The sequence below is a fragment of the Hoplias malabaricus genome, chromosome 17, assembly GCF_029633855.1.
Source record: "Hoplias malabaricus isolate fHopMal1 chromosome 17, fHopMal1.hap1, whole genome shotgun sequence".
Taxonomy (NCBI): domain Eukaryota; kingdom Metazoa; phylum Chordata; class Actinopteri; order Characiformes; family Erythrinidae; genus Hoplias; species Hoplias malabaricus.
This window is the reverse complement of record NC_089816.1, coordinates 12,159,341-12,184,185: the sequence shown is the minus strand read 5'-3', so window position 1 is coordinate 12,184,185 and position 24,845 is coordinate 12,159,341. Positions and strand designations below refer to the sequence as shown.

Below are 24,845 nucleotides of genomic sequence, written 5' to 3'. Positions count from 1 at the left end.
CCAAGTCCCCCTCCTTTGCACTGAAACATCTGAATTGATCATGGTCCCTCCCACCTCTATCTTTTTCACTCTTTCTCTCGCTGTGTTCAGAGTCAGCCTCCATAGCAGTAGTCTTCTTCATCGCCCACCTTTGTGCATAGTGTCCATTCCTGAATGTGTTATTTTGTGTCATTGGGAAGGGTTCCCTCTCCTATCTGCTCCAACCATGTGAGACTGGAACAGATGAATCTCAGTATACTCACATTTAGTTTCTGTGTTAGCTGTGACATGTCAGTGCAGCCTCTTATTTTATTTGCTCTTTGCCCTCCTGTTTCCATGTTCATGGTGGGATTTAAGGTGGGATAAGTTTTAGTCCTTTTCACATTAGTACTTTGTGGGACTCATTGCTTGGAACCATGCTTATTTTGCCCAGGCTGCTGCTATGTTGTCACTGAATGGGTTGGAAGTGGGCTCAGCTAACTGAATTATGGGTCACTAATTGGAGGGGATTTAAATCCAGTGGCTAGAGGCTGATGGGAGAGGTGGGGTGGAAGCAATGTAAAATCTCAGCTAATGGTCCAGCATTTGCACAACATTCTCTGCACTGCACAGCCAGAACGTTGTGGAAACGTTGTTCATTAGTTGGGTGAGCTTCTGGCATTATTGCATTTTTTCCCTCCCCTCCTACACACATTTTCTGGCTATCTATATTAACTTGATCTTCCTTATTATCCTCTTTCCTCTCTGTACTTCTTTTTTTCTCCACTCTTTCTCTTCTCTGGACTGTGGCAGACGGCGGAGCAGCTAACTTTGGCCTGAACTTCCTCACCTTCATCATCCTCTTCAACAATCTGATTCCCATCAGTCTGCTGGTGACACTGGAGGTGATCAAGTTCATCCAGGCATACTTCATCAACTGGGTGAGTGTGAGGCTCTGAATACATGCAAAATAATCCTTATCCCGCCCTCCTGTATTGTTATAATTGATGAACGGCTTATATCATTCAAGCACAATGCATTTATATCCAGTGATCTGATTTCGTAATTGGTTTCATAATTGATAATAGGTAATTGATAGAAGAGATGACTTACAGACTATTGAAATATTATTTTACTTCAAAGTAAGCTTGTCCTCACATAGCCCTTTTACATAAACATGGACATTTTTTTTTTTCAGGTCCCTTTCATAAACCTAAATTTTAATTGTTCAGCACATTTTCCACCCACACAAATAGGTTTTGGAACCAGAAACTTAATAGTAGTTTCTTCGGCACAAACTATGATGATATTCGAAAGTGTGACAAACTAAATAAGCTCTAGCAACAGCACAAAGCCTTAAGTGTGCAGTGGAGCTAGACTGGGTCATATGCAAAGTTGCATATTGTCTTTGAAGGTGTGCTGCGTAGAAACCCAGCGAATCCAATTTCTGATATGGAAAGAAAATTGCAATGAATTAAAAACAGGAAAATGCTCTGCTTGTGTTATTTCTTAGGTGTGTTCTCACAGTTCAAAAGAGTCACTGTTCAAAAGTCACATTCCAGTGCTGCACAAATTATAGTTCCTTAATTCTTAACTAGTATTGACAGTCACAGTCCTGATACTATACAAATATGTTGTGGATGTGGAATCCACTGATGTCAAAGCATATAGCAGCTCTATGAAAGCTTGAGAAAAAAAAATGAATTTCTTCAAAATAGCTTAATCAAAATGAAGAAAAAATTTTGACACAGTGAAGTGCTTTTTTAGAAGTTCCCAGAATATTTTGACCGATATGTTTGTGTCCTGTTCTGGCTTGTTGCTTTGAAATGCAAGGTGCCAACTTCTGCTGGCTGTATTCCAGAGAGTCACAATATACCTGATCCAAATGTGAACCTGTTTGTGTCACATGACTGATTTTAGGACACTGACATGCTGTATGAAGCTACCAACACACCAGCCATGGCTAGAACGTCCAACCTGAATGAAGAGCTGGGCCAGGTACTGCATCAGTAGATTCCCACACTCAAGAAAATAAGCAAAACAATTGACAGATTTATACACTGTGCTAGCTGTATTAAACATGTGTTGTGTCACATTTAATGTTCATCTAAAATATACGATTCAATTCTCTCGTGTCTCTTTGTCAGCAGTATCATATTTTTTAAATTTGTATTCTTGTTTTCACCAGCATTTTGCTTTTTCTCAAACAGTATGTTGCCCACAGTAGTCATACACTCCAAAGAGCTGGTAAAAAAGCATCCAAATGCACATCATTTTTGTTCAGGCATTTGTGTCTGATCTCCATTTTTTTAAATCCTTTAGGTGAAGTACATCTTTTCAGACAAAACCGGAACATTGACCTGCAATGTGATGCAGTTTAAGAAGTGCACTATAGCTGGCGTAGCTTACGGGTGAGAATCCTGCCATTTTTTTACAAAGGCTCACACAAACACACCACCCGGTACCATCTGGATCATCAGTAGTGTGTGTGTTTTACTCTGTCTTGTCCTAGACGCTCTCATTAGCTGCTGCTTCTCTGCCTCCCTGCACATAGCTAATAGTGTGCTATAAATAACGCACATAGACACACAGACGTGTTTTCACAGCCTTTTGTCCTGCATTCTTTTACTCGGGGGGATTTAACATTGGGTTACTGTGTTTATTTATTTATTTATTTAAACTGAAAGCTTTACGGTCTCTCTATAGAGTCCAGCTCCTCCGTGATTGTATTGGAGGGCCTTCGAGCATTGTGCTGCATTGGACACAGTTGTGTTATGTGTGTGGCTTATGAAGAACCTTTATTTTGAGGTGTCATACCCAGGTGTGTGTTTTTGTGTGGGGGCACATCTGTGTGTACATATGTGTCTATTTGAGAGAGAGTAAAAATGATTCCTCATTGATGCAGCTATTGGTGTGTGTGTGTGTGTGTGTGTGTGTGTGTGTGTGTGTGTGTGTAAACACCTTCATCACTACACACAGCATGAGACAAATTGAAAAACAGGACATATGCTGTCTTGTTTCACAGTGATGTTCTCAGTTGATGTGATGTTTTCCTTTCCACTCAGCACACTTAGAGGTGCTGTATATTCTAGGTACTAAGTTATCACACAGAGGTCGCACAAGGGTCAGGAATCTCTCCTTATTGAAGTTTTATACTGGAAACACTGAAACTGTTATGAAGTTTTTTGTAGTGGTAACATAGAGGTGAAGCATATAGGCATTGTATCAGACAAGGTCCAATTGCAGCTTCAAAAGCAGTGCAGCTGTAACAGCCCATTATTAATCCTGTTATGCATCGATTAGAAAAGCTTGAAACAGACAGGGGCAGAGTGGCACTACACTGAGTTTTATTGGGGAGTGCTGCAGCTGTGTGCTCACTCACTCAGGCTGATCTGTTCATACAGCCAGAACAAGATTTCAGCACAATAATGCCCATCGGAAAACAGAGTTTCAAAAGGCCTGCTACCAAAAAGCATTTGTTTTTTTGAAAATAAGTCTTGACAGTTAATTGTATTTTCTGATAAATCTGTTAATCACTATTATTTGTAAGAAGTCACAATGACACCATGTTTGATTTTTTTTTCCTCAGTTTATTTCAATGACAGCTTGAAGTAGCAGTTTTGTAGAGCTAATTAAGGTCTCTTTCACAGCCCAGAGAGAATCACAACTCTCAAACAGCTTTGTTTTTTTTGTTGTTGTTTTTTTAAAGCTTGTACACTGGATAAGAAAATTCTGTTAATCTCAGAGAGTGTTCATTTCTGATGGACTTATGTTATAGCTGGGGTCACTGAAGCTGTACAAACATAGTTGAATGTATGTTTTTTTAATATTTTTTTATTGTGAAATATGCTTCAATTACATCCCTTTTGTTAATGTTGTGATAACTTTAAAAATGTAATTGGGATGAGCAGGTTAAGGGACTTAAGTAACCGTAAGCAGGCTTGAGAATCTTTGTGTATTTGTGCCCTCCTTTCATCAGCTTCAAATGAGCAATGCCTCTTTTGATGCAGTCTTCCCTCTGTTGGTCTAGAAGGAGAGGGAGAATAGCAGGGTAATAAGCATCTCAACCTCAACATCTTATTTTCCTTTTTGAAAGAGTAAAAAAAAGTCATAGTTATGTGTAAGTTGCAAGGATTGGCCTAGATTTAGCTTCCTTAAGGGAAATCAAAACAAAATAAGATTCTATTAATTAGGAACAGTATCATGTTCTCTCTGCGCTGATAAAATAAACATCATAGGTACTTTTTTAAACTTTATTTGGTCTGTATGTGAATTCAGTCTCCTCATAACTAACTACCTGATGCACGCTTCCTTGAGTTTCTTCTGTCCATCCATATCTAGATTGTGTGAGCTAAACCATGTCCTACTTAACGTTGACATTTTATTAATTATCTGTAGAAATCACCATTTCCTTTTAATTTTGAGCATCGTATTATGGACTGACAAGTTCCACTGCAGGTTGAACCTAAACAAGAACCTTTTACACTCGTGTCCAGCTTATTCCAATCCTTCTCTTAATTGTCTTAACAGCAACTTAAGATTGCTTCTCAGAAGCAACGCTGCATTTAGTGCACAAGTGTATTATGATCAACAGCTTACACTGCTAAGTAGAGAAGCCACTGCTAAATGTTTTTGTCCTAATACCTGTTCACAGACCCTTACAAGATTACTGACCATTTACCATGTTAACCTTCGTAACATTTTTCACACCAACTTAAGTGACATGTTACATCACACACACTTAGACACGCACACATACACACACATGTTCCCACACACAACTAATTATGTAGAACAGTAATTAATGAAGATAATCCCTGTGGGTGAAAATGGTAATTAATTTAACTAAGGGTGACATGTGTGCTGTCTCTGAGATACAATTGCATGAGAATATTTGTGGATAAAACTATTAATATTTCTTTCCTTAATTTTGCCTGTAGATGTTAAGAGATAAACACTTTACACTGGTTTTTCCCTGGCAGTGCATCATGAGTTATTTGTAGTGTTAATTATTTATTACTATATATTAACACATTTCAAATGGCCATATTTAGGCTAATCTAGCCAGCAGCTGCTAAATAAGATTCTTCAACACTACTACTTCATTTTAAGCACATATTTGTTTATGCATCATGTTTAGCAGTGTTTATGTAAATTCCACTGTAAATGACCAATTCATTTTCAGGTTTACCTTTTTTCAATTTAGTTAAATGATAAATGGCTTCTTTTTTAGAAGGGCAATACATAAAATGAAACTGCCATTACACAAAGTAGCCTTCAGGAAGGACAGGGAGATTAACTGGATCATTCATGGACTCTGTTTTTTTTTTTCATTTTATTAGAGTTCATAAAAATGACTTTTTGTTGATTAAAATAACTTTTTGTTTAAGAAAGTGGTTAACTCTTCTTTATTTGCTGAAAATACTATTTTCTAATCTTTTTCTTTTCTTTTTTTCTTACTCTAGTGTGTCCTCTTGTGCTTTGACTATTTAGGAACACATTAGTATATGTAGCCAAGCACATTAGCCAATAACAGCCTCATCTGTGCAGCATGCTCCACTTTATTCACCCAAATAGACTGATGTGACTATGTGTGCCAATTAGAGAGAGAAAGAGAGAGAGATTCCTCTTATGGCAACGTCTTCAGTGTTGTTCACGGTGCTTTTGTTTTGTTTGTGCTGCGTTGTTTGACAATTTGCAGCTGCACCCTCACAGCCCCTGCCTCAGCAGCGTTCAGACAAGCTTGGAGTTATTTGCATAAAATTGAAGCTGCTAAGCTAAATTTCCGTGAACCCCTGAGTCTTTTTTGGGTCAGGTGCTAGTGTGAGTCCTGGGTTGTATTGGTGTTGTTGTTTATCTGGGAGGATTTTATGTCCATTTTAAGGTTCTCAGGATTTGTGTTGTCATAGTTTGTCACTATGCTTCACATTCCTTAAAAACATCACGCATTTTGAAGCAGGCTTGTGGATTATTGCATGCTTATAAGTATATATCTATGCTGTATATTTCTAGTATGTTTCTATTGTTTGTTAGCTACAATGCTAAGTATAAAAATTAACAAACTAAAAATCTTAAGAAACAAATAATGTAGTGGTTGATCAATTATGTTTAAGTGGACAGTGTAAATTTACAATTTGTGTAAATTTAGCATAAGTGTTTTGCATGTTGGGTTTGATTCCCGCTCTGGGTGACTGTGAGGAGCTTGGTGTGTTCTCCGCGTGGGTTTCCTCCAGGTGCTCCGGTTTCCTCCCACAGTCCAGAAACACACGTTGGTAGGTGGATTGGCGACTCAAAAGTGTCCATAGGTGTGAGTGAATGTGTGTGTGTGTCTGTGTTGCCCAATGAAGGACTGGCGCCCCCTCCAGGGTGTATTCCCGCCTTGTGCCCAATGATTCCAGGTAGGCTCTGGACCCACCGCGACCCTGGCCCTATCACTTTCTCCTCCTGACATCCTGAGACTGTGCAGAACTGATTTATTGCTTTATTCTGAACAAACACTCATGTTGCATGAGTGGGACATCAAAAACTGTGACGCAGAAAAAAGTGATTGCGCCTCGGTGTGTTTCCATTTGCCGTCCTGTTCCTCCCCTACTGGCTGAGTCTTTCATGTCTCATAACATCAAAGCTGCATCTCTTCCCCCTCACCTAAATAAGACACAACAGGGCCTGTGTCTGGTCTCTTAAACACTCGGTCAGGCCAGTGTCCACTTGCATTACCTTTTCCCAAGCCCCCTCTCTGCTCCTACAGCTAGGCATGGACCCTAGTAAAGATGCCCAAATAACATGGAGCAGCTAAGAGAGACTCATCTTTCACTAGCTAAATTACAGTTCTTACATTCTAAAGAAATTATTCAAATATAACAAATCTGACCACATTTAGAATGTTTTACAATTAAATTTTTATTACATATACAAGAGTGCAACATTGTAAGTGAAATATGCGTTTATGTGGCTGTTATAGACAATAGTAACCCCAACCTTACTGCTTTTGAAATTATGTTGTTTTCGTATAAGTTATTATGACTTTTTTTCTCCAAAAGTTGTTTCTTAGTAGAAAGTAAAACAGACACTATCAGTATTTAGAGTAATTTTATTTTTTCAGAGGCAGAATGAAGATATTTTACGTGTTGTAGTCTAGAACTGCTTACATATTTTTCCAGTCTTATGCATGTATCCAATTGGGATTGTTTTTTGTTTTTGTAAAAGGACCATATTGTGAGTAGTGGTCCATTTTCATTTTTGCTAGATCCTTAGAATGCTTCTAAGGACTGAATATACCCATATTTTGTAAACCTTTTTTGGTGTAGTTTTTAGGAGCAAACACCCAAATGACAATGGCCAAGTTTACGAAACATTTCTGTTAGGATCAAATTTTAAGTTTTGTAATTTTGTAATTGTACTTTTAAATTTTCACTCATCCACACCGATTTGTTCAAAACAAATAATGTGAAATGATGGTGCGGTCATTGTTTTGGTAGGAATTCTCAGTAAACCAGGCCCTGACTGTTTTGTACTATGTCTATAATTCTTTTTACTTCACCCAACAGTCACTCATCTGAAGTGGAGGATGGTAGTTTTGCAGAAGAGGATGGGTAAGCGTTTGCTATGGGTGGCTCTGTGCTTCTGCTTCTGTGATGTGCTCCTGGCGTGGTGCTCTGTGGGAAATGTGTTTGAAATGTTAAATACCCTGTGCTTGTGATGTATCTGTGTTCTTCGTTGGGCTTCTTGGGCATGGTATCACACAGGCTCTTTCAAAATGCCTGAAATGATTTATGGCTGCATCAAAGGCCTAGGAAAAATAGGAAAGGCTGTGGTTAATTTTACTGATTAAACATGGATGATTAATTTTTATGCTTATTCTAGGTACATTTTTAAACACAGTTAATAAATTGTAAATATATTTTTATATTAGGTTAGAGTGAACTTTTCCTCTGACTTTCAGTTCCAGGCAGTTTCAGATCTGTCCACTACTGACTCTTATTTTGGTTTGTTCTGAAAAAATGAATAGCAACCCAACACTTCCAGGTGGAGGAACCTTTTGCCGAATTATGGTGAAACAAATCTGGTGTTGTTCAAAAACGCTGCAAACAATTTTACATCAGTAGAAATTATTCTTTTGGACAACAACAGTGACAGAAATTTTGAGAACACGTTTTTCAAACATCATGGTACTAATCACATGTTTGCTTTATATATGAATGATATGTATAATTCAATCTAAACTAGCTAGGGATATGGTTAATCTTACTCAAGCAGTTTAGATATACAGCTGTTAGATAAGCAGCTGTGTAAAGAATGAAATCAATCAATTATTCCATAAACATTAAGTCCACTGCCGAGAACTTGTATGAGTTCTGTGATCTTAGATTTTTGTGTTTGTGCCCAGAGTCCCCCAAAAGACAAGATAATGTTTTGAGACCTGTCAATTTTTTTGTTTGTTTGTTTTATTTCATGACACTCAATAACTACATCTCTGATATCTAAAGAGTAAGAAACCACAGTACCATAAATGTCACTCAAGTTGTGTTCCCAGAACAAGAAGAACTGCAATTGATTTTAATGAGCTATACACTGGACACAGACAATCCTGACCCTTTTGTTTGTTGGAGAACATATTAGAATACAGCTTGTGAGTAGTATAGCATGTTGTTATATGGTTTGTCTGCATGCAAAAAGAGAAACAAGACTAGGGCCATTATTATATGACTGATCAATGTAATGTCAATGTAATAGAATAATGACAATGTAATAGAAGCTGATTAGCAGGCTGAAGTCCCAGGGCAGAATTCATATGTCTTCTTGCCCATTGCAGACATGTGTGTTTGTGTCTTCGTCTCAAGAGGGATGAAAGACCATTACTCTTCTCTCCTGACTCCTCTCCTCACTACTGCTCTTGTCCCCATCATTCACTATAACTCGGCTGTTGCTCTGCTGCCCTGAGACTGTTCATTCTACTGTCAATGGAATAAGTTGGACATTGCTGCAGTGGCTATATATTCAGTGGGCAATGCAGTGTACATTATGTATACTCGAAAGAATATGGTACACTTTCAAATTCGATTTTTATTACATAGTGGGATCACCTTTGAGAGTGCCTGTTGACAAATAAGTGTGAACGTGTGCAATGGCTTGAATCCAGTTCTGTCTTGGCTTATGTGGTGTACCTGTGTGCTGTATGAGTTCTTGAGGCAGATTGTGCTAAGCTTGTAACTGGGAGAGCAGACTCGAGGTCATCAAGGTCTGCTAAGCACATCAGTGGCCGGGACAGTTTCCGTGGCGACGGCTGCCCTGCTTGGCTGCAGATGGTCAATAGCGTGATCATGGGCTGGTCAGTGTGGATTTCTGAGTCACTCCACAGATTCAATAACGGCACTGTTCTCTCTAGAGCAGAACAAGAGGCTCTGTCCTCCTGCATTACAAATAGAAAACAGCTCTGCAGTTCCCTGTAGTCATGTAAGCATCCAGCAGCAAATTCTGCTGTCTAATTTATGTGATCTATAGACTGATAATGATTAATGTAATAGTAATACCCAGAAAAAATTCCAGTGCAATTTAAAAATGGTTCATTCAAAATGTCTGCATAAGACTTTAAGTATGGTTTGAAATGGAATACGCCAATCAAAAATCAGCAATCACAGTGGTCATGATGGGAACCAAATATCTGAAGTTATAAATGCCTCAGAAAAATGACTATACATTACCATAAAAATGGCAACTTTTATGCACAAAATGAATAATTTGGTCTCTGGACAGCCTGACAGTAAAATTCTAGAGCTTATGTACACGAATGTAACTACTGTAATTTTTTAAGGTGGAACAGAATGTTTGTATTTGTATTAAAAAAAATTATTTTTGGTTTATCTATTTATTTTATTGTTGGTGTTATATTTGTACACACGGTGGTGGCATCAACCCTGTATTGGAGAGATTTCTCTGTTATTCAGAAACTGAAAAAATCAATGGGATTTCCCTTTAGATCAAGCTGGATATGAATCCAATCTAGAAAATACTTGGTGGGAATGACTGAATTCATTATGTACATTATGCTTGTAGTGGTGTAAACATATACATGTGTTACATTGGCTATATGTGCTGTGAGGCTGGAATGGTTGTGCTGTGATTGCGAAGCATGTTCCTGACCTTTGAAGCTTTTTAACTGTTCACTGCATGCAGAATACTCTTCTAATTGCAGTCTGTTGATGTTAGTGAGTGCAGCTTTTGCCCTTGGGTGTGTGTGTGTGCGTGTATGTGTGTGTGTGTGTGTGTGTGTGTGAGAGAGAGAGAGAGAGAGAGAGAGAGATCTGATTGTAAGATGTTGGTGAAAACCGAATATTTCTGCACGTATTCTACTTAGGAAATTGGATTCTTCTGGTGTAGATTTGCAATGTGATTTTCTAAGTGTTAATATTTTGGATTTGCTTTCTGTCTCACCTGCTGTCTTACTACTCTTACTCCAACAGTACTCTGACACATCACTACACATCAGACAGATTTCCTACATATAATGCTAGATAGTGTTGTACCCATATCATATCCTTTGGACCCTTTAACTAAATAAACACTAGTTAAATTTAACAAACTATTTACACTTATTAGAACATCTCTAACAAATTGTATTCTTCTTTTTCATGAAATGTCAATGAAGTGCGCATATAGCAAGTATAGTCTCAGATTTTGATACCTCTAACTTCAGCTGAATTACACGGACCACCTTTTAAGACCTTATACGTAGTCCGTTGAAGTGAGATGATCAGTGCTATATACAGAGTGTTGATGACCCTGTAAAATAACCTCATTCAGTAAAGATCAATATTGTTTCAACACAGATTCAGCCTGCAGTGTGTACATCTAGTTTACTTGTGCATTGTGGGTGAAAATAGCCCTGCTGGCGTTTTGGAACTTGTTACTAATAAGGTACAAAGGAATAAGTCCTGAAATAATGCAAGCTTTTTTCAGGAAGTGTTGTCTGTGTTGAATGCCTTCTTTCTGAAAATGCATTCGCAGGTGAGGGGTCTGTTTAAAGGCTGATGATCAGTGGAAGCTTGACTGAAGCTTGCCTTTTGTAACAAATAATCCTCACAACTTCATCTTCTATTCAGCTTGTTTATAAAATCCAACAAGTGCATGACCTCTTATATAAATCTGCTTACTAATAATTTAAACTCTAAAATGGGTATGTCTTGGGAGAAATATTAATGTTGCCATTATAATTGTATTTTATTTGTAGCTGACTTATCTCCCTTTAATTTTCTCTCTCTCTCTCTCTCTCTCTCTCTCTATCTTGACCACCCCCCCCCCCCCCCCCACTTCCCTGCAGTCACAGCACTCACTCGATGGAAGAGGCTGGATTTAATGACCCCAGCTTACTGGAAAACCTCCAAAGCAATCATGTAAGTACTGTAAGGGCCTCACGGCTGCTTAGCTGTGCTCAATGAGCCAGAGGTTTGGCCAAGCCCAGCGAGCTGCTGCCCAGCACTAATACCTCTTCATATTCGCTACTGTTCATTACTGACAACACCACTCCCTCTCTCACTCCTGTTCCATCTCTCAGTTTCTCTCCCTCTCTTGCTTTGTCTGCATCTCTCTATCTTGCGTCTTATCTGTCTGTCTTTCTATCTTACAGAGGAGTAAGAAAGAAAGTGATTAAACAAAGAGGAAAAAGAACATCAGGTTAGAAATAGAAGTGTAGTGTAGGAAGCATTTACATGAACATGAATTTTGCATCCTGTCAAAAAGCCATTTATTCTCCTGAAACTACAATGACAGAAAAGTGTTTAAGCAGGATAATGTTTTTTTTAAGATTGATGTCATAGACATTAATTATGATGGAATGTTTCTAGGCTTTGATTTTAGTTCATCACATGAAATTGAAATTATACATTATATACATGTATGCTAGATTAGTCTGTTGTCATTCTCTGGTGTTAGCAACTTTTGTGTGCCTACTTTCCAAGTGAGGTGACTGAGGCCATTCTAGACCCCAAGCTATGCCTCTGTCAAACTTTAATAATATCTTTTTATCTGCAGTCTGCTCTTCCTAGGGTAAGTGGTACAGTGCGGTGACCTGTATTAAAACTGTTCAGAATAGCAACCCTGGATGTATTTTGAATATATTGTATTGATTAATGGGCGGCCGATAGTGGCGCAGTCACACAGCTCCAGTAACCTGGAGGTTGTGGGTTCTAGTCCCGCTCTGAGTGACTATGAGGAGTTTGGAGTATTCTCCCAGTGTCCTTGTGGGTTTTCTCCCACTTTCAAAAAACACACATTGGTACGTGGATTGGCAACTCAAAAGTGTCCATAGGTGTGAGTGTGTAAGTGAATGTGTGAGTGTGTATCATCCTGCGAAGGACTGGTGCCCCCTCCAGGGTGTGTTCCCACCTTGCGCCCAGTGATTCCGGGTAGACCCCGTACCCACCGTGACCATGAACTGGAAAAGTGGTTTCAGACAATAAATGAATGAATTTATTGATAAATCACATTGGATTGTAGACAGAAATAATCCTCCCCTCCAGGACATTCATATCTTTTTTTACTGCTTGTGTGATTTATTGTTTATTTGTAGGTTTTTGTTTGTTTGTTTGTTTGTTTTTGTTTTGGGTATGGGAATGGGAGTGCATCTACCATGTATTCATGTTCCACCTCCCTCTTCACCAGTTTCAAAGACCTCAGAAGTCTCAAGAGTTATCACAGAGATACTCAGTGTGGAACTTTCTATTCACTGTCACTTTGAATTATGGTGTTGTATAATGCCCTGGTGCCTTTGTAAAACTGTGGTCAGACTCAAAACCTGCCTTGAGAATACACCCTTAGGTTTGAACAGGAATAAACACAGAGTTACATAAAAAGCTATTTGCTTCTTGTATCAATTCATTTAGTTGAACTTGCAGATTTGCAGACCTTGAAAACCGGTTCAAATATGAAAATGAGGTACTGAGCCATTAATATCACGTCTATCCCGACAAATAAACTTTAACTGACAAAACTACAAAGAAAATATTTCCAGTGTTTTCACTGATGAACTTGATTGTATTTTTTAAATATGAACACACCTAGAATTGGATGCCTGCAGCACAAAGTTGGGACAGAAGCATGTTTACCATTGTGTTACGTCATCTATTCTTAAACTTGATCTTGATAGACATTCAGCAACTGAGGAGACAAATTGTTGAAATATTTTATGTGAAGGGAGGGCTTAAATGTTATGCATATTCAGTAGTGATTTCAGGCCGTGTCGTACACTGATGGAGATTTCTCCAGAGTCCCTGAATCTTTTCAAAATTTGATGTAGTGAAAGACCTAAATTCTTTGCGATTTTGCATTAAAATGTTAGGGTTTAGTAATTTTTGAAATCCCTATTTTAGAACTTTCTGCAACTCCATTTTACTGACTAATATTCCATTGTCTTTCTCATTCCTAATCACTAATTTCTTAACAACTATCCTTAACAATATTTCCTGAAAATGAATAACTTGCACATTTTACCAACTATGTTGACATTTCAGTAAGTGAAAGGTTTTCTCTAACTTTGTAATTGGTATTCTCTCAAAAATAATGTGCTTCAAAATGTTTTTTGAGCAATTCAACAGAACCACTTTGGGTCCATAATGAACCATTTTTACTAATAAATTAAAATAAGTAAAGAACCTTAAAACCAAGTGCTGGATTTGTAAACCTTTAAAAGGTTTTTCCAAACATCTCTGCATCACTCAACCCATTATACCACCTTTATTTTTAAGAGCATTCCAGCTGTAAATATTCTCAAAGCTGAGTTTCTCAGTTATTGTTTTATTTGGAATTCAGGGTCCTAGAATACAGAATTTAATTGTCTTATTGTTTTCATTTCTGTTTCTCACAGCCCACAGCCCCAGTCATCATGGAGTTTATGAACATGATGGCAATCTGTCACACAGCCGTGCCTGAACGGAGTGAGGACACTATCACTTACCAGGCTGCTTCTCCAGGTCTGTAAACGCATACATATCTCACATATTCAGAAAAAGTACAGTCCATCAGTCAGTTAGATATTGAATCAATCAGTGCTGTAAACACATTATTGTATGAGTTCAATAATGTGTTTGAGAAGTGTAATTAATAAGCTGATCATTTCTAATAAGTCAGCAGTAACATCTGCAGAGACACATACAATGTATTTATAGGAATTAATAAACGTTTTAGTATAGTGTTTGTCACTTGGTTAATAAATTTGTTTTCTAAAAATATCAAGCTATTGTTAGTAATTTCTACAACTTTCTTGAAGAATGTTTTTGTAGCAGAATTCTTATAGAAATATCAAAATTTTCTAAAACCCTCTAGAAATATAATATATCTATAGATACAGGTAGAACATTCTTTAATAAATATCAAGAATATTAAGGAGCCCAAATCACATCTGAGTTTTGTTTCCTTGGTGGGTTTATGAGTTCTTATCTTCTTCTTTCTGAATGCTGCTGTAATTTCCTGTAGCTTTCATTTCAGTGATTGAGAGAGCAGACATATCAGCATCTCTCTCAGACATCACAGAACTGTGAAGGGAGAGGCTGCACTACTGTTATAGTAGTATTCTTAATCACAATTCACCACCACAGCAGATAAGCAGGTTGAAAAATTGAACTTTGTAAAACCCATCAATTTGAGAGGTTTGAAGAGACTAGACTTTTTAAAAATGTATAAACACAAGCTTATGAATAATTCAGAGCTTACTCATCTGATTTTCTGCATTCATCATAGATCTTGCAAATGGCACATTTGTGATCTGTTGTGACCTGGTGTCTTTAAGTTCTCATGTGACTAAGATTTGCTCAGAATAAAGGGGTTCATTTATGATCATGGGTGTATTCTTTTTCTGATACTGAAAGTGTTCTCTTTGTGGATTAAAATTAGGGATCATGGATCAGGTTTTTCTTGTCCATTCTAATGGGTGATTCCCATTTTAATTATATTCTAATGACTAAGAGATTTTAATATTCATACAGATGTACCCATAAATCCTAGTACTGTGGATTTTTCCAATTTTGCTTTATGTATCTGACGTCAGTGCCACATTATTAGCTGTTTTTACTATTAAATTGAATTAATCATCCTACTTTTATAAAGAGATGTTGTCAATCTATGTTTGACTCTTCATAATAACTATTTACAAGATTTCTAACCTTATCATTTATGGCTATGATTTGAATGACTCAGGCAATGATTCTTAGACTACAATTCACATCCTACTAGATTATAAATATTACTTTGGTTCCCGTAATTCACAGTACCTTGCGGAGTACCCAAAGGTTCCATTTTTGGCCTATTTCTATTTAACATGTATATGTATGCTTCCTCTGACCAGAAAAATGAATTAACATTTGCTTTAATCTTCATGAATATAACACTACAGCCCTTAGCACCTGATGACATTAGCTTGTGTTCATAGATGCGTTTGCTTTCATATTTCTTTGCTGTAAAATAAATGTTATTAGAAATAAAGCAGAGCAAAAATCGTGCTTGCATTTTTAGGTTTCTAATGTCAGAAAGGCCCAAAACTAATGTGTGCAAAAAGGCTACTATCAACTCCATAATATCTCTAAGGTCTGTGACATTCTCTCCCCTGCTGACAAGAAGAAACTTACGCCTGCTTTTGTGTCAACTAGACTGGATTACTGTAATACTCTCTTATCTGTCTGACACAAGAGCTCTGTTCAGAATGCTGTTGGCAGAATTCTGACACACACTAGAATGAGTGATATGATACAGTGTCTCCTAAATCCCTTCATTGGTTACCTGTATCTTTTCTGCATGTGTGTAAGGCTTATGAATGTTTTTTAATGTGTTCTTGCTTTACTGAAATAATTGTTAAATCTCCAAGCTCCAAGATAAAAAAAAAAGATATATTTAAATTCTCTCTGGTAAAATTCAGAGCTGTTAAAGTGACCTATTATTCTATCATATTCTACAAGGATTTGGGTTTGAGCCCCGCTCTGGGTGACTAAAAATTGTTGGTTTAAACTGATGGGTTAAAAAGTGTTGAGAGAAAATTGGATGTATAAAGGTAGAATAAAGAAGAAAAAATTTGAGAAAAATGCCAGATAAAATGTAAAATATAAAATAGTGTGTGGTGGGCAGTGACATTAGCACAAAAATAATTTGAAAATAACATCAAAACTGAAACTGAAAGTCTGATCTTATCGTATTTAATCTGAATTTCAGAAGCTCTTTACTAACCTACTCTCTTGTCTCTGCAGATGAAGGTGCTCTGGTGCGTGCAGCAAGAAACCTTGGCTTTATTTTTTCAGCCAGGACCCCGGACAGCGTCATCGTGGAGTCTGTAAGTACACAGCAAGAGTAATACACATCCAATGCATCTTCTATTTCTCTGCTCACTGCTCCTTACACTAGGTTCATTCTAGTTGCCCTAATAGTCCCCTGTGATCCCACTACATCAGTAATTTCATTGATAAGGTGATTTTAAACCACAGGAAATTAAAGTATTCAGTTTAAGGGATCTTCACAATGAACTAGGCATTGCTGGTTTGTCCCTATGCAGATAATTGACTGGAAAGTTTATCCATCAGTGACTGCACCTCTTGTGGGTTGGAAGAGCTAGAAGATTGTTTTTCTGAGAGCAAAAAATGATATATTCTGAAATATGCTGAAGTTTACATATAGTATGTGTACAATTAAATTAATAATTTAAATTTTTCAGATGTAAAACCATGAGGTAAGAAATGAATGACCAGAAAAAGTGCCAAATATAATAAATTTAGAACATTAACTTTTGCCTAGCAGATGATACTTATTTTTATTTTAAAAAATTGACTAGCAGCCTGTTTGGTTAAAATTTGTTTATTTAAAAGTTTATTTAAAAAAATTGCAATCAGTGTTTATTACATTTTATTGATGTGTTGGTGTGATCAGATTTTAAATTATTGATCATTTTCAGTCCACAAAAAAAATGCACAATGTATAATTTCTGCTACGTGAAATTGGAGGGTCTTCTGAATGAGGAGATTCAACTAAATGAGATTTATCTGAAATTCTCTTAGCCAACATTATGTGATTAGTGTGTAGGAAGACTAAGGGCATTGCTTAGGGACCCTGTGGACCGGAATACAGCTACTGTCTGTCTAACAAGTTCTCTTATCTCTGCCACTGTTCATTAAAAGCAATTTTACTGTACTACACAGACAGTTATAATTATACAGTGATGGATTCCCCTTTATTACCATGCCACATGGAATAAATGAAGATTTTTGAAACTGTAATTTTTTATCTCTCTCTTTCATTCCTCTGGCTTTTCAGATTTTCTTACTTTGTGTCATTGATTTTAGTTTTTCTTTCCTGCTTTCAATCCGTTGATTCCTGCAGATGTATCTAGTTGATATAATTTTCTGTGTGTGACGACAACCATGGTTAGTCAGCGGATGGAATCAGGCTAATATGCTCTAGCCTCTTTTCCACACAAGGCTGTTAATGTGTGCAGACTGAACTAAATTACTTTTATAAGATCAGAGATACAGTGTTGTTCTAAAGAGAGACTAACCTATCAGTGCCAGACTCAAATAGTACTTCAAGAAGGCACTCTTTTAAAGAAAACCCTCACTCTTCACCCCTTGGAGGCTTATTGGATATCCTCTCCCTCAAGTCTAGTTTCTTCTGTTGTACCTGGTGGTTTGTAGGTTGTGGACTATGTAAAACAAATTCATTAAAACTTTCAAAACTCCTCTGCCAGTGATGAACTCTATAACCCTGCATTAATTAACTGCAGACCCTTCTGAATTTTTTTCTGATTTTACTTTTTATTCTTTTCCTATTTCTCAGCTTGGTGAAGAGGAGAGATATGAACTACTGCATGTTTTGGAGTTTACAAGGTACAGTTCTTATGTTTACATTTTAAATGTGTGGGTGGTTGTTTTGATATATCTGAGGTGACTGATTTGATTTCTGGACCTTTAAACTCTATTACTGTGTTAATATTTTAGGGGTGACTAAAAAAAGCATGTCTCTGTTTGGCTGTTGATGTAGCATTTTTCTCATTATAGTGATGATGATGATGGTGATGATGATGACTGTCATTTTCTCCCACAGTGCCAGGAAGAGGATGTCAGTCATCATGCGCACTCCATCCGGAAAGATCCGCCTCTACTGCAAAGGCGCCGTAAGTGTCTTGTCAGTCTGTCACCATAGCAACAGAGTGGTGCCAAATGGTGGAGACTGTGGTAGAGGAGGTTTTGAGTGTTTTCTTCAACCTTTCTGTCAGCAGTACAATCACAGGGACACTCACACATACACGCATACTCATAGCCGTACCTACTCACACTTTTTTTTGATTCTCTAATGATGGATATTTATTCTCAAGGGTTTCACTGTTTGTTAGCAGTCTATTTTGTGTCTGGGCAATTATAGCATGCTTTAATATCGCTTTCTGCATTCATAAACTTGGAAATTTACACTGTTAGTGGCGTGTTCTTCGCTCTATAATGCTGAGTGAATTTTGATCTATTCTTCTCCTTTAAAAGCAGAGATGTCACACATGGGTTTGTGTGTTCAATTCCTGCTCTAGGTGACTGTGTTCTCCCTGCATCCGTGTGGGTTTCCTCCCCCATTGTTCAAAAACACATATTGGTAGATGGATTGGCGACTCAAAAGTGTCCATAGGTTTGAGTATTTGAGTGTGTGTCGCCCTGTGAAGGATTGGCGTCCCCTGCGGATAAATGGTTACAGACAATGAATGAATGAATGAATGAACTGTCTGAGAATACTTAAATTAGCCAGATGAGCACTGAGTGCTTTCAGTCAGTTCAGCTCCAAAGCTGTGTTGAACACCAGTCTATATTATAAATATGATTGTAATTCATTCTGATTCATTCAGATCTTATTATTAATTATTGTACAAAAATAGCACCAAATAAAAGAATTAGATGCCAGTTAAAAACTGTGTATATGTCAATAAAGCAGGCTGTGACAAAAGTGATGTTGCAGGGCATGGAACCCAATAAGATTGCTCAAAGCTCCTGATATTAAAGCTGCTATATAAATTTTAGGCAATCAAAAGCCATAGCTAATTAACAGCTGTTTGCTATGGAAGTTTCCCAGAGGAAAAATGTGCTTCCCTTTGATTTAACAACATCATTAACTATTTACTTGTCATGCTGGTCAAACTGTACATAAATGACCAGTGAACCAGTTTGAAATTGTAGTAAGAGTGGGACCTTGCACTAATTATTTTTGCGTTATATTTTCTTTTTAAACCATGCCTTGTGATTTGTACACAGAAATAGTCAGTGGAACTGAGAGTGAAATCTCTTTTACAGGACACTGTGGTCTATGACCGCTTGGCAGACAATTCCAGATATAAAGATATCACACTCAAACATCTGGAGCAGTTTGCTACAGAAGGTGAGAACACACTTGATTTTTTTTGTCGTCTTTTCAGCTATTTTTGGTCTTTTTCTTCCTAGAGATATAAGTGGGCAGACAACATCAATATGATTTTTGCTTTTTCTAGAACATGCAATAAAAGTTGACATCTCTTTTGCAAGAGTTAAAAATCAGTGCTGGTTATCAGGAACAGCTGTATGAATAGTCTAAAATGTCCAGTTAAACAGTAAAGGCCTCTGAGTGAATAGCACATAACAATAATGTGAATAGTCTGCCATCTTGTGGGACAAGGCCATATTGCAATGTTTTTGTACAGTTCTTAATATTTCACTAAATTGCAAGGAGTAACCACAGCGTCTAATAGTGCAAAAAAAAATTAACACAAAAATGGAAACAGAGAGTAAATGCTTCCAATCACCATGATTTTACACACTGTTTAAGAGCAGCATCATCTCTGTTAGGGCATTAATAAAACACATGGTATTCGTTAGTCACCAAGTGAGTAATACAAGACTTTCTGCTGTTGTGGTGGTATGTCATTGTGTTCCTTCTTAATGAATGCCATTTATATATGAGTGAAAGGACTGTGGGATATGTTTTCCGTAGGTCTGCGTACGCTGTGTTTTGCTGTAGCTGACATATCAGAGTCATTCTATCAGCAGTGGCAGGAAGTACATCATCGAGCCTGCACCTCTCTACAAAACAGAGCTCTCAAACTGGAGGAGAGCTACGAGCTCATCGAGAAGGTCAGTACTGCACAAACACACACAGACACACACACACACACACACACACACCACAGTGAATGTGAGTCAGATCTGATGGCTGTGGGCCCAGCGGTCATACTGTAACTGATCTAGTGACTGGATATTGGGTCCTGGCTTGCTGTTCTGAAAAAAATGGCTTTGAACAACTTTTTTCACCAGCTAGGTTAAAATAATACTCCAGATTTATTCAGCTCTAGCTCTCACTGTTGAATGTTGAAACTTAAATCAGTTGCTTGTTCAAATTAAAAATTGCGAATTTAATGGCTATTTCTAAGTACGCACCTCTGGGGTTTTTTTGTTCTCATAATTTTTTCTCCGCGGTTGAAGTTGAAAATTACTGATGTGTACTACACACACTGACCAAGTTGTTTCACTGTAAGAATCTGCAAGCGCACCAAGATCATAGGCACAGGTTAGAAGTAGTCTCCTATCTGTTTGTTTATAAGTGGTTATTAATTACATTGTAAATGTATGAAAAGTCATTATTGGCTTATTCTTTATCTTGATATGTTTAAGTTCTGACACTTTCACTATTAGATGTAAAAGAGGTCACTGTTTCCATTTTAATCTGTGTTACAAATGATTATTAATGATCTTTAAGGAGTTTACCACCTAATTAATAACCATGTATTAAACCGATATTCACCATTTACAAGCCTTTGTAAGTGTAGTTTAATTTAAAAGTGATACCGAAAAAAATGAATAACTAACGGATCTTAATCTCTGCTAAGCTTATTTTTTTCTTGATGAACAGAATCTAAACTAACCTGGTAGCCCAATATTTTACTTTTTTTATTATTATTATTATTTACAATACCTGTAACCATCACAGGTTTTTATAAATCTCTGTTCTATATTGTTTGATCAGTCCGATATTGTAGAATGGCCTTCAGATCTCTTATTCTGAGCTTTAGTTTGATTAATGTAGATTAGACTCTCAGTCTCAGATGCCCAGATGCCTAAGGACTGGAGGGCTGTAAGGGCTAGACAAACATGGCTGACCATTAATCATGCTCTGAAGAATCAACTGCCAAACCTGTTGAGCTGCCCACAGCAAATGGGTGTAATCAATCATGAGACTCATTGTGTATTTCCAAAGTTTGACCAGCAGAGGGCGGTAGCAGCTGCTAAGTTTAGGGAGTTGTGTTGAGAACCACTAGATCACTATCGGGAGTTGTACAGTTACTGTACGTTCGGAATTTTAATTTGATAATTTTTATTTGATCATGAGAATCATTACTTGGGGCTCATGATTTTCTGAATGTGAGTCAGTGCTTGACTCTTTAGGTCTCTGACTGTCTCATTTACGTGGTAAGTTACTCTCCATTTTAATGTGATATATATATATGCTGTGACTATTTCAAAGTTTTGGCCAGTTAGAAGACCAGAGACTGGGGGAATTTCAACCACATGTCTCTCTCTCTCTCTCTCTCTCTCTCTCTCTCTCTCTCTCTCTTTCTCTCTCTCTCTCTTTCTCTCTCTCTCTCTCTCTCTCTCTCTCTTTCTCTCTCTCTCTCTCTCTCTCTCTCTCTCAGTCTCTCTCTCTCTCTCTCTCTCTCTCTCTCTTTCTCTCTCTCTCTCTCTCTCTCTCTCTCAGTCTCTCTCTCTCTCTCTCTCTCTCTCTCTCTCTCTCTCTCTCTCTCTCTCTCTCTCTCTCTCTCACACACACACACACACACACACATACACTTTGTGGTCAGAATGTCCTCCTCTCTCCCTGCTCCTGCATCCTCAGCCAGTTCATGTGGGTTCGCAGGTTCAGCTGACCAGAGAAAAACACACTACAGCATTGGCTGTTGCAGCTGTTTTTTCTTAGGTTCTGAATCTCACCCACTCCTAGTTCCCACTGCACTGTTCATTACGGGAAGGCTTTCCGTCCCTGTATGAGGGGAAGGACGGCTTTCATATTCTAATAAAGGAGAAACGCTGCTGGCTAATGCATAGCATAGCAGTGGGTGGCATTTCCTAAATGGAATAAGTGAAATCCCACTTGGAAACTGCTAAAAAAAAAAAAAAATCACAGTATCTGTACCACTACACATTTTCTCTGAGAGTGAGCGACTCATTTTTGTTTTAGTACTTGGTTCATGTATTAAATCATTCATGTAAATACATTCAATAGTCATATACGCTAATGTGGCCAATATTTGGGACCAATTAGTCGATAACATGTAGCATAATTTGACTAGCACACTACTTGTTTTCATGCATTGTAAATTTATTGTAAAAAGCATGTACTGCTTAAATTGAAATACAAACACATTTAAAGAGGTGTTTTCTAATTATTGTGGACTACAGAATTCCGGAGTTGCCCTTTCCCACATAGGGTATTATTCAGAAATTTTCCGTATTGGACACGTTCTCAAAGTTGAAAATGTTCTGCGTGCCTTAGTTATTGGGCGGCACCTGTGCAGCGCATGCAAGAGACATGGCATGAATTCAATGTGACTTCACCGTAAAATTACCAGCTCCATTCAAACATGGGCTAACTCTGACTTACCCAGACTTAATGCTAGGGGCTGGCAGGATAGGGGCACGTTTCTACACATATTTGCAGTCACACATACAGCTCCTCGCAGTAAAATCCAGAAAGGTTGTGGTTTTCCTGGTCTAAGATACCTGACCCACTGTATATAGGGCTTCATATTCAACTGATACATTTAATGATCAGCCAATGGTCAGACAACTCCTTCTCATGTGGTAAGTTATTTCTGTAATCTCTGTTGCAGAATCTGCAACTGTTGGGTGCCACAGCAATCGAGGACAAGCTGCAGGACCGTGTTCCTGAGACCATCGAGACTCTGATGAAAGCCGACATTAAAATCTGGATATTGACCGGCGACAAACAGGAGACTGCCATAAATATCGGTAATTCAGTAAGCAAAGTCGACAGAGTTGTTAATATAATACAATAAGAAAAACCTAACATTATCCTATCTTGTGTACTTACTGACACTGGCTGTATTTACGTGCAAAGAATTTCACCTGTTGAATTTATTTTTTATATGTATACTCAACTCACCAATCTGATTAAAATTGCAGTTTATATATGCATGCTACAAGTAATCTGAGCTAAATGACAATGTGCTGTACCAGTGTACATGTTACCATGACAACAAGCCTCTGCAGGGGTCCAGTCAGAGTGAGAGGAGCAGCAGTGTGTTTCTGGAATTTACTGTCCATGAGAGGAAGTCATCATGCCTAATTCAAACAGGGACACGCAGTCAGACCTGCAGAGTGTCCTGGCCCTTTAAGAGAAGGCTGAGAGAGAGAGACTGGTCTTATGCATGTGTATCAGGCAGTGAACAGTTTAGTGTTTCTTCTTCACTAAAATAAAGTTTCCCTCCTTTGTAGTTATACAAATTAATTTCGCCTCTGTGACTTGAAACCCCTTCAAAGATAAGACCGGTGGAAAAAAGGAGCACTGAAGGAAATCACAGACTCTGAGCTGAAGCAGAATTTCCATATGACACGGCAGTCTTTCTTGATTTAATGCAAGTTATACGATTATCTTAGCTCCCTGCAGAACACACTATAAGATCCCTAGTCCAGTAATAATGTGTGCTGCTGATGCCTTGAACAAGCTCACCTCATGCGCAGAATGTACATAAGCATTCTGATTGGATAATTATGTGTGTAATCAGAAACAGGTATTTACATGGCTATTATAATTCTATTTAACTGATTATTTCAAAGATTACCCACCTCATTCAATCGGATAGAAATTATAATCTGAATGACCTCAATCACACTACTCTTATTTGGTTTTAGGTATATTCATGGAGTTATCCTATTCTGATTGTGCTTTTAGTCAGATTATTAAAGGAATATCAGGTTGCATTTAAACGTGGCTACTGTTTAGAGTGGTGGGGTTTGTTAATAAATGCATTGGTTATTGAACATTAATGTCAATATATGTGTCACAGTACTGTCAATGCATATCTATTCTTATAAAAATGATCAATTCGGTATCAGCCCGATAACGATAACATATTTTAATTATTATCAAATAATAAATCAACCACAAATATACACTATTTACTTCCTCATTCAGATCCTGAAGAGTCAGACAACAGACACTCCTACTTTCCCTCATCTCTTCTCAACCACAGTGGCTGACCCTTTTCTCTCTGATGTGGCTAGTGTGATTAGCCTAAACAGCGACCTGCTGTTAGTTTGGGCTTCAAACCTCCCTCTGCCAGTAACCAGTGGCTTGAGAGTAGCCCTAACAGAGTGCACCCTGTGACCACCTAGCAGGCTGGACCTCAATCAGTCCTTTATGTTGGGCATCTGTAAGCTGTTGCTCTTTACCTCTCACACACTGCTCTTCTGAGGAGTATTTTCACAGCTTCTCCACTCACCTCAGACGCTCTGTAAAGAACACTAACCTACACGAGGTGTCCCTCTGTAATTTTAACTTTTTTACTATTTTGTAGCCAGAAGAAATTTCTTCTGTGGACGCTCATCTTTCACTTCATGCTGATCCTTACAAATCCTGACATTGTTATACCCAGTAGCTTTCAGGCATGATACTTAAGCCTTTCAACTGACTTAAATGTATGCAAATAATACAGCTTTTGGTTTTGGCTGAAGAACCAGGAGGGAAATTTCTGAATTGCTTGCATTAAAGCTGAATGTCTGTTAACTAAATCAGAAGACACATGTTAAATGGGCAGCTGTGAATGCTACAATACAATTCAAATTATTTATTAATTCATTAGTTTGTTCATGGGTGGCACGGTGGCGCAGCAGGTAGTG

General features: G+C 37.8%; 1 protein-coding gene across 6 annotated transcripts in view; it reads left to right on the top strand.

The window, feature by feature from the left end:
- Positions 1 to 24,845, top strand: part of atp8a1 (ATPase phospholipid transporting 8A1) — a 121,929-nt gene that overhangs the window by 47,031 nt on the left and 50,053 nt on the right. For 3 of the 6 annotated variants that reach the window (XM_066648819.1, XM_066648820.1, XM_066648823.1), the window contains 12 exons: positions 772 to 899; positions 1,879 to 1,956; positions 2,281 to 2,369; positions 7,506 to 7,550; positions 11,276 to 11,348; positions 13,817 to 13,922; positions 16,185 to 16,267; positions 17,761 to 17,810; positions 18,028 to 18,097; positions 19,254 to 19,338; positions 19,927 to 20,066; positions 22,817 to 22,955. In XM_066648819.1, coding sequence (XP_066504916.1) covers positions 772 to 899; positions 1,879 to 1,956; positions 2,281 to 2,369; positions 7,506 to 7,550; positions 11,276 to 11,348; positions 13,817 to 13,922; positions 16,185 to 16,267; positions 17,761 to 17,810; positions 18,028 to 18,097; positions 19,254 to 19,338; positions 19,927 to 20,066; positions 22,817 to 22,955 — 1,086 coding nt within the window. The remainder of the gene's footprint in view (positions 1 to 771; positions 900 to 1,878; positions 1,957 to 2,280; positions 2,370 to 7,505; positions 7,551 to 11,275; positions 11,349 to 13,816; positions 13,923 to 16,184; positions 16,268 to 17,760; positions 17,811 to 18,027; positions 18,098 to 19,253; positions 19,339 to 19,926; positions 20,067 to 22,816; positions 22,956 to 24,845) is intronic. The other 3 variants (XM_066648822.1, XM_066648821.1, XM_066648824.1) reach the window with 1 other exon arrangement.